Raw genomic sequence first — 9454 nt, forward strand, 5'->3', positions numbered from 1 at the left:
AGAAACGAGGGTCAGGATTCGCCCGAGTATGATGCCCGGTTGGCTGATGAGGCTTATAAAGCTGGTTGTGCTGCATTGGCTGCTGGCAAACTTGATGATGCTTTTCATTCCTTGAATGTTTCACTCTCCAAATGCCCACCTGAGAAAGCCTCTGCTGTTGCCAAGCTTCAGTCTCTTATATCTTTCACTTCTCAGCAACTCCACAAATCTTCTGTTTCAAACTAGTCCATATTTGTGTGGTATTTTTTTCCTTTTTAAGTTCCATCAAATTTTAGTTAAAAGATTGCACGATGTTGCCATTTTGAGATGCTTCTGCAATTGCGTGACCAAATCGTTGGTAAAATGTATATGAATGATTTCCATTGTTGAATTTGGATCAATTGATTCATCAAGATAACAATAACTCGGTTTGTAGGTGAACATTAGTTGTAGATTGATAGAAATATAAGGGCATTCATGATTCCTTTTTGTGTTTTGCCTCACTCCCCTTGGGTATTTGAAATTATCCAGACTGCTGTGCCTTTTGAAGAGGTTTTCTGGGACTAGGATAAACAAAGGATTGTTGGTGATTCACCACTTGGTTTTAGATTTTAGATGTAGTGTGCTAATTTAAACATGAGCTTCTGTCACGGGCTAGATTTGAACCTAGCAGCCCTACGGCATTTGGAACCACGGCATGAACTATGCGCCTAAGTCAGCCTTCGTCCTTGGATACTCAAGGTCTCGAAAACGTTCCTTGGCTTGGATGAAATCGGATAGATTGAGTCGGCAGAAATAAAGAGGTAGAATATTGAGAGAAAAAAGGACAAGAAAGAGTTTGAACCCCAATGCTTATGTTAATCTTTGATTGCATAAGAAAATCTGTGTGACAATTGAGGTTGGGAGAGCCTCTATTTATACTAAAGTCCCTAAAGCCTATCCACAAGACAAAAATCCTAAAATAACTCAAAGTATTCCTTCTTATAATGTGGAGTCTCAACTTAAAGTCTTATCTTGATTCCCGAATCCTAACTTGATTAGCTTTCTATTTACTTTTTGACTTGGGTCTTTCGGATGTGATCCATCTTGGATGGCAGCAAGTGTAACTCGAATTGTAGTCTTGGTGTGTTGCTCGATACTCTTCGGGCACCTAGGATTGTCTTGACCTCGGACCTTGACTCGCTGCCCGTGACGCTTCTGGTTAGTGGACTGGAACAAAATAAAGTTGTATCTCCATAGAGATGCTATAGCTAACAAGGTGATGCTCAACTTTCATATCCTTCGGAATTTGATCTGCTGTGTTAATTCTGGTTAAGTCCCTTCTATGTTAATGTTTCTCTAATTAGCTTTTTATATTTATTCATGTTCTAATCTTCTTTTTGCTTCTAAATTAGGTGGAATAAGACAAAAGCTAGCATCATTGGTTGCTTTCATCTCTATCACCATTTTGCCTTCTCCGTTCATAAAGTTTGTCTGAGGTTGGAGATGACTTGTTTTTCTTCTCTCTCTCTTTATTTTGGCTTGGCAAATGCAAGTGCTATAGTTGGGCTGTCCTATCATTGCTTGAAATCCCGACACAGTTTTCGATATTTAAGATTATATAATATATATTTATAAACAGCTCTTAAATAGTTACTAGAAAAAGCAAAATCCTTTTCAAATTTGTACAGTACTGACCGCCATTGTTTGGTAGTATGTCTCAGTTTTCACCGTGACTTCAGGTACAAGTAAAACTTGTAAGTAACTCCAAAGGAACTATCTTATGGAAAAATGACAAAAGATGCTTCACTTTCAAGGGAGTTTTTTTAGTCCTAGATGATGACCATTGGACGGCAATCTCAAGCTGAAAACTGGGATTTTCGTTGTCATTTGTTGGCTTGTCTTAGCCCAGGTTTTTCTGCTTTTTAACTTGGCCTTCACCCCAAAGTATAGAAATATAGAATCCCAGTATTTTCAGTAAGCTGTAAGGCCACTATCAGTTCAATCAGGTCAACTTCAACATCAAAATAATAATAATAAAACAAGTACAAGTCTTATAACAATCAATGTTGTATAAGAATATGCATAATATAAAGTTGGTATCTTGGGGATCAATTTGCCACGTCCAGTTCTCCAACCATGAGTGCCTTTTATCAAGAACAGCGGTCTCATCATTCTAAGAGATGCATGTTTCTGGCTTCACTTCTCAAGGAAGCATTTTCCCGTTGCCATAGTTTCAATGGACGGCTTTCGATTTCAGGTTGTGATGATGAACACTCGACGAGTGACATGGAAGATGAATCCGAAGTACCAACTCTTTTCTATTCTTCCTATATGAATTCCATCGCCGAGATAAGTGTTCATTTCATTTGTTCTCATTGTATGTGATGTTGTTTACAGGTAGTTGTTTCGGAAATCCGAAGTCGAGCAATGGAGAAGATGAAGAAAAGGCCAAGTCTAATGGCGGAAAGCTTTTCATGGGTGTTATCTCCATCGACGGGAGAGCTTTATATAAGCTTAAAGCATGCCAAAATAAGAGACGATGATAATGAAGACGACGAATTCTTTTCCGTAGGGAGCTGTTTCCCACTGTGTTCGAGTGGTGCAAGCAGAGAAGTATTTATGTCGACCAAGTCGAACTTTTCCCATTGTTCAAGCTTAAACAAGGTCGATTTCACGGAGATTTGGAATTTCGATTTGGAGGATTTTCGAAGACGATCAATCATTAGGGAATTCTGTCATTGTGAAGGGTGGCCATTTGGGCTATGTAGGAAGGCTGTGTTGCTCCCACCTTTGCCTAAATCTCCTTCAGAGTCTTGGTCTTGGCATAAAGGCACCAGATTAGCTAAGACGCCGTATATTTAAGCACAAAATCTACCTTTACACACTTTACTTGGATTGTTTTGGCAATAGAAATTCCTTCTTCTCCCAAGTCCAGCTACCAGTCAAAACATGAAGAAGGTAATCAGGATGTAACTTGTGTTTCTCTTTTTGATTTTTTTTATTCAAATTCTATGGTTAATGACTGTATTACGGTTAAGTTGTGTATTTAGGTCTTGTATTTTAAATTGATCGATTTTAGTTTATGTATTTTTTAAATGTTAAAAATACATCAGATATTCACACTTGGATAAGATGATAATGCTTTCTTGATGCCCATTAAACAGACAACTTTTTTATTGAACCAGAAGTATTGTAAACACGATGAGCAACTTTGTAGTTATAGATCCTAACAAATTAAGAAGAAACATTGTGAAAAATTTCCCATGAAAAGAAGCATAAAAAAACATGATTTTCACTTTGATTTACTGTGTTGTTGACAAACACAAGCCATTTATTTAGTTGCCAAGCAAACTCCAACCTCCAAGGTTCTCAGGAGACACCAACCTGTCTCCTAATATTCATAAACATAATCTAAAACCAAAAAAGGGAAAAAAAGGTTCACATGAACTCTCTGAAACACTTTAGTGCTAAGCTCTTTGCTCCACATAAGATCCAGAAAGTCCAGAAGTTCCAAGAACAGTAATCTGCAATGAAAGCATCCGAAATATTTGTGTAGGAATACAAAAGCAAATTGGTACCGGCATTTATGCACACTGCGCATGCAAGAATGACTACAATTGACAAATATAATAAATGCAACAAAGAAAACCGAGTGAATGGCGAAAGCATCTATTAGCTTCCCTTGTTTTACCTTATGTAAGTTTAGGTGGATGAATGTGGATATAAACGGTTCCTGTAATGAAAAAGGATTCTCTAAACAGGTTAACCTTTAGCCTAGGTTCAGATTGGTGTTCCAGAACACCAGATGGTTAGGATGCTAAACATCAGGGAAGAACAAATAGCAACTAATACCTATAACGTAATCTGAGATGACTTTCTTTGTTGTTCTCACATCTTATTCACCATTTGGAACCTAATGGTTAATGAAAAATCTCTTGTTTCACAAACATGAACTACAAGGAAATGCTACGCAGTGCATGAATGAACCATGTTATACACCCTTGACATAGATCATACAGTCATACGTGAATTTACAATTAGTTGCAAATATTCTTGGTACCTTTCCCCACTCGGCACCAAGGTGACCGCATCTCATCTTAAGGTAGATCATCTTTGATCCCAACTCTGTCTCTACCTTCTTTTTCAAGTAGGTTTCATCCGGGTCAAATGCATCCAAGTAAGTTGCATATTTTGAAAAACCGTCTTAAGTGCAGCTGAAAAATCACTTGACAAAGGTTTCACATTCTACAGAAAAAAGGAAAAAAATACATTTCATCAAATGCCAACAGTTGGTAATAGTAAAGACACAGAACGAAATCATCAGGGTCTTATAGACTATAGTAATACCTCTCCGCTCATTCCAATGCTGTCATCAAGTTCCATTTTCATGCTGATCAGAATACCACCAAATTCTTCAACGGCTTCAGCAGCACGGAAGACATTTTTCAAAACTGCCTGTCCGGCTTTGTCATCCGTGTTTTTGGACAGGGTTTTCTTTGCATCCTGTACCACTGAATAAGGAAGCTCATCCCAACTTGCAGCCATCAAGTCCTTAAAAACATTCAGAATCTCATCGTCCTTTATGACAGGCATATGAGATACATCATCACTAAAATAGCGCAAGCTTCCCAATCTCAACCCGAAGGATGACCTGGCACCTGCATATTTTCCCTCGTAATAAATGTTTGGAATTTGATACAAATTGGTATCATTACAACATGCTAAACAACCCACAAGAAGTTCTTAGCTGTTGTTCTAAAAAAATTAAAACATTACTAAACAATTAACACAGTTCCACATCGTACACCCTAAGAACATAAAAAACCCACCAATTTTTATGTTAGAAAAATACCACAATCCTAAGGAGGTTCTACGCGCTTAAATTCGACTTTTTGAAGGGCAAAGTGCAAAGCTTGCACAGGAAAACAACCAAAAGGATAAATTTTGAAATCCCATGAAGAATAGTCGGCCACGAGCTACATTATTAGAAAATACTAAATATAAGTCGATAAACTCAGCGATTACCAAGATAATGAAAAACGAGAAATGGGTAATCAAATAATGATCCAAAGAATAGAATAGTACCAGAAGGAATGTTCGTGGGCGGATTTGAGGCGGAAGGCGATGAGATGGAGTATAGATTACGGAAACCCAAGTGGTGGTTGTGATTGGTGGCGGCGACGGCGGCAGCCGTGAAATGGGAAGATCTGAAACAGGCAGCTCTACAAACGGATCTCAAAAACATCATCTTGTCCATTTTTCTTCGTAAAATTGGCAGAAAGACGGTAAACTAAAGAAGAATCAGAGTTAATAAACCAATACATTTACCAATAAATCGGATTAATCGATTAATAAATCGAATATAGTGATTAATTCAAAACGCAAAATAAACCAATACATTAACAAATTGGGGCTGGGCTTTGGGCTGCATCAGCCGGATGTGAGATGCAGTCCATATCAATTAGCCAGAGCAGATTGATTTTGAAACATATTAATTTGGATTTTATAATTTGAAGTTTTAGTTTCCTAGATTTGGGATTATGGTATTTTAGGTTTAGGTTATAATTTTTTTCAGTTCCAAGTTGTTTAAATATGGGATTTGAGATTTTTTTGATTGGGTCTTCAAATCATTTTAAGTTTGTCTCTCCAAGCCGCTAATCATTATAAATTTTTGGTTTATTTAGTGAAATATTATGATTAATTTTTTTAGAGAAATGGAGTAGCATTTTCTATACCAAAATGTGACGCAAGTCATAACATTCTATTGATTAGTTTTTTCCTTAAAAAATGGACCCAAGTCGTCACCTTCTTTAAAGCAACCAGTCGTGACGTATTCATTAAAAACCTGCTCCTTTAAAGCAATTTAAACCAAAACACCGAGCTAAGTAGAAGTACGTTGAAAAAGCTAAACACTGCGAAATAGAGAATCTCGAAAGAACTATAAAAAAAATACATCGAGGGAAGGTGCGGGCAGAGAGATTAATGAGAGACGAGTTGAGTCACTCTCAGTTTTTCACCAAATAACAAAGATAGCAGTGCGCTTCACCAAGCTATGACATCAATGTTCCTGAATTTGAAAACGGTCGAGTTCAGAACACCACCGTGTCGAGCATAGTTCCCAAAGTCTGAACTATGTTTGAGGACATCAAGTTCGAGACATGTTCCTCCAAGTGCTTCTTGGCATCTTGTCGTCCAACATTTGCGATTGCCAGCTTCTCGGGAGGTAATTCGTCTTCCTCCTGTACTGCCTTGTTGTATTTTACAGCTAAATTCAGCATTTCCTGCACAATATCAAAACAAACATGCATCATAAATTCACCTTATGGAGTCACGGAAATGAGAAAATTAATTTATCTAACATTCATTTTTCAACTCTTTGAGCAACGTTATAAAAGCAATTATTAAAACAAAGTGTGACCAATTAGAAAAATAGGCCACACATTTAAGAAACCATAGCCTTCTTTTCATGGATATTCACAAAGTGTTCATGGCAAGATAAGCTATCATTAACTAATGTTATTCTCCTATTTCATGCCGCGGATGCCTCACTTCTGCGAGGGACAAAAGCATGCACATTATATATTACACGGTCAATAATTATACAGCATAGACTGGGATGATAAAGTCCATTCATTCACCTGAACAGTCTGCTCATTAGTTTTGGAATGTGTATCAAATCGTCTAAGTGTTAATCCATCCGTCCACTTCTTCTTATGAAGATTCAGCAGCATCTTCTCCTCGAGCTCATTCTTCCTATAGTTAATGGCTATGGAGTAATAATGCCTATTTAGCCCATGGATTAATGCCTGCAACATAAATGATGAGATTAAATCATTTCTCGTATAAAAGGAGATGCAAAAAAGCAATCAGACATATTCTTTTGGCACTCACTTGAATAGATGGCTTATTAAGATGCCCAAGATTAGATGTTGTCTGACGTGGTTCTTGGCCAAGCATCATGGTTTGGGGATTGATCAAACGGAATGCATCAATCACCACCTTCCCTTTAACACTCTGGATTGGGTCCACCACCACTGCTACAGCCCTTTGATTCAAAGCTTCAAAGCTCTGCAAACAATGAAAGTTGTTAAACTTCTAATGATCAGACTTTGACACAGTCTTTATGTCTTTCCTTCCTAAGATCAAAGTTTCAGTCTAGGAAGGGGACAGAGGGAGTTTACAATAGCATGAATCACAATCAATACACTGCAGTGAAATGATACCCTTCCTCTCCTATCCATTACATGATTGGAATCATTGTTTCCTAAAGTTATCAATTAAGGATGGCATAGTCAAGATATACCCGCACCCTCCAACAACAGGAACGAACAAACCAAAAAGTTCAGGGATAACAATCTGATAAAACAAAGGCTTAACTAAAAAAATAAGTGTTCAAACTATACCATTTTTAATTTCCATCATCTAATGAATGCATGCCAAGTGGCCTGGCTTTTAATTTCCGTTAATTAAAAAAACTTAAGATCATTAATGTTCTCAAAAAGACTCCTAAAATCCTGAACTATCAAAACCCCTAAATCTCTAATATCCAAATCCCTAAATCCCATCAACGAAATCAACCACCACTGCCACCCCTCCCATGACTAGTGCAAGTCGAAGGACGATCGATGGTGCAAAGGGGGAAAAGTGAAGAGCGGGGGCGAAGATTTTTTATTTTATGGAGGGTTTAGTGGTCAACGATGGGTGAAAGGGGTTACCGAAATGGGGGTGAACGATTCAACAGAAGGAGGCTGTGTTGGCGACAAAGTGTGGCGAAGGGGTTGGCTGACAACATATTTCCAAGGGAGGAGAATGTGGCGGCTGAAAGGGGGAAGGGATTAGGGTTTTTTAGAAAATAGTTATTTAAGGGGGTTTTGTGAGAAATTAGCGATTTTAGGTTTTCTGAGAAATTAGGAATTTTGGATTTTCAAATAAAAGATTAAAATAAATTAAAAACCAGGCTACGTGACAAGCAATGATTGGGTGACAGCTTTTTAAAGGATGTTGACGCCATGGTTCAACTTTAAAATGATAACATGATGAAGCGTTAGCTACCTACTTTGATTAAAAAATCATTAGGTACATAAAGCAAAAAAGAGAGATAATTTTGACACTTATTTTCAGTTAAGCCTAAAACACAATACTATCAGGCAACTCAATATAAGATCCAGATAAGTTGAATGCTTTCATTCTTTGCAAAAAAGTACTACAGGGTCAATGACCTATATGGTAACACCAACTAATGATATTAAAGCTCATATTCTGACAAAAAAGTCTTCTAAGCAACAATAACATAGCATGTTAACTACTATGCGTATGATGCAGCACAATGCGAAACGTTTAAAACCTTACCTGCTGTGTGTTAATGTCAACACCAGAAAGCCAGCAGCCAAATCCAGGATGTGAATGATACCAACCCACCACCATCTCCGGCCTGCAATGCCAAGCATAAAGGTCAGCTCGATCTAGAGAAACAAGTCATTGAATCTTTGAGCTATTTCCAACAACTGTTAAAAGTTAATATGAACGGAACTACAGAGTAGACAATACCTTCCTGTTTGTTTGAGCATATCAAGCATATTTGTTTGAAAAACATGATCCACAGCTTCAACACTGACACCAGTACCACTCTGTGGCATTGCAAAGACATCCACAACACGCACTGTGTACTCATCAACAAACTCTCCCAGCATCAAACCCATAACTTCCATGGGAACCCCGGCTCTTCCTATAAAGTTTTCACATCAACCAAGCACAGAAACAGAATCACAATCACCACAAGTACACATTAATTTCAGCCTAAAATTGATATTGATACAGCTCATATTACTTATAGAAAGTAAAGAGAAGGCAGATCAGCAATTAAAATTTTAATTTAATGAAGTAAACCCTAAAGCGCAAAAGGAAAATAAGACAAGCCCTTCGATTGTTTCTATCAAATTCAGAAACAAAAATATAAAAACCGAAGAAACCCTAATCACCTATGCAAGTAAAAGGAAAACTAAAAACAAAAATTGTGAGCAGAAATTCATAGAGAGAGAGAGAGAGGTTACCGACTTACCGTGCTTAAGCATTTTGAGGAGGGCCAGAGAGGAGATGTAGACTTGCTCTGACGAATCGAGAGTAGGCGAGTCCGGCGGTGGATGCCCCAACGCGCCACCTGCACCAGCGAACATCCTCTGCAACCTCTCCATGCCGGACACGTGGATGGGGGTTTCGAGAACTTTTCCTTGGCAAGAAGAAATATGAAATGAGGATCTTTTTTCTTTTTCTTTTTCCCTCTATTGAATCCTCCTGGGCTGTGAAAGGCCATATATATAACAAAGACCATATCGGGCTCGATCCAATTCAAGAAATATCGAGAGGATTTTTCTGAGCCTACTAAATAAAAACTAAAGAGACTCCTTGGATTAGCACTGATTTTTTTTTAATTTTGTAATCAAAAAATTATTATATGTTGGTTTTCGGGTGAAGTACACAAATGATCCCCGATTAT

General features: G+C 37.8%; 2 protein-coding genes and 1 pseudogene across 2 annotated transcripts; 1 reads left to right on the forward strand and 2 right to left on the reverse strand.

The window, feature by feature from the left end:
• The first annotated feature begins 273 nt into the window (after positions 1–273).
• LOC120169082 lies at positions 274–2923 on the forward strand. The gene is made up of 2 exons (XM_039177307.1): positions 274–2265; positions 2359–2923. The coding sequence occupies exons 1-2, from the start codon at positions 2098–2100 to the stop codon at positions 2821–2823; spliced, it is 633 nt and encodes a 210-aa protein (XP_039033238.1). The 5' UTR covers positions 274–2097; the 3' UTR covers positions 2824–2923.
• A 334-nt stretch (positions 2924–3257) lies between these two features.
• LOC120169081 lies at positions 3258–5265 on the reverse strand (annotated as a pseudogene).
• Positions 5266–5853: 588 nt separating this feature from the next.
• Positions 5854–9230, reverse strand: LOC120169079 (26S proteasome non-ATPase regulatory subunit 14 homolog). Its single transcript, XM_039177306.1, has 6 exons — positions 9020–9230; positions 8509–8686; positions 8311–8392; positions 6853–7029; positions 6600–6767; positions 5854–6242 (listed from the first exon to the last, which is right to left on the reverse strand). Exons 1-6 carry the CDS (start codon positions 9150–9152, stop codon positions 6051–6053), a joined length of 930 nt encoding a protein of 309 aa, XP_039033237.1. The 5' UTR covers positions 9153–9230; the 3' UTR covers positions 5854–6050.
• Between the last annotated feature and the right edge of the window lie 224 nt (positions 9231–9454).

This window comes from Hibiscus syriacus, unplaced genomic scaffold (assembly GCF_006381635.1).
Source record: "Hibiscus syriacus cultivar Baekdansim isolate YM2019G1 unplaced genomic scaffold, ASM638163v2 tig00111745_pilon, whole genome shotgun sequence".
In the NCBI taxonomy this organism is placed as follows: Eukaryota; Viridiplantae; Streptophyta; class Magnoliopsida; order Malvales; family Malvaceae; genus Hibiscus; species Hibiscus syriacus.

Excerpts from the sequence above, each read along its gene's own strand:
- LOC120169079 (XM_039177306.1), bottom strand. The coding sequence starts at position 9,152 with ATGGAGAGGTTGCAGAGGATGTTCGCTGGTGCAGGTGGCGCGTTGGGG. Across the intron at positions 8,393-8,508 it reads ATGCTCAAACAAACAGGAAG|GCCGGAGATGGTGGTGGGTT; the intron begins GTATTGTCTACT and ends TTGGCATTGCAG. Across the intron at positions 6,768-6,852 it reads TTAATAAGCCATCTATTCAA|GCATTAATCCATGGGCTAAA; the intron begins GTGAGTGCCAAA and ends TTTATGTTGCAG.
- LOC120169082 (XM_039177307.1), top strand. The coding sequence starts at position 2,098 with ATGAGTGCCTTTTATCAAGAACAGCGGTCTCATCATTCTAAGAGATGC. Across the intron at positions 2,266-2,358 it reads ACATGGAAGATGAATCCGAA|GTAGTTGTTTCGGAAATCCG; the intron begins GTACCAACTCTT and ends TGTTGTTTACAG.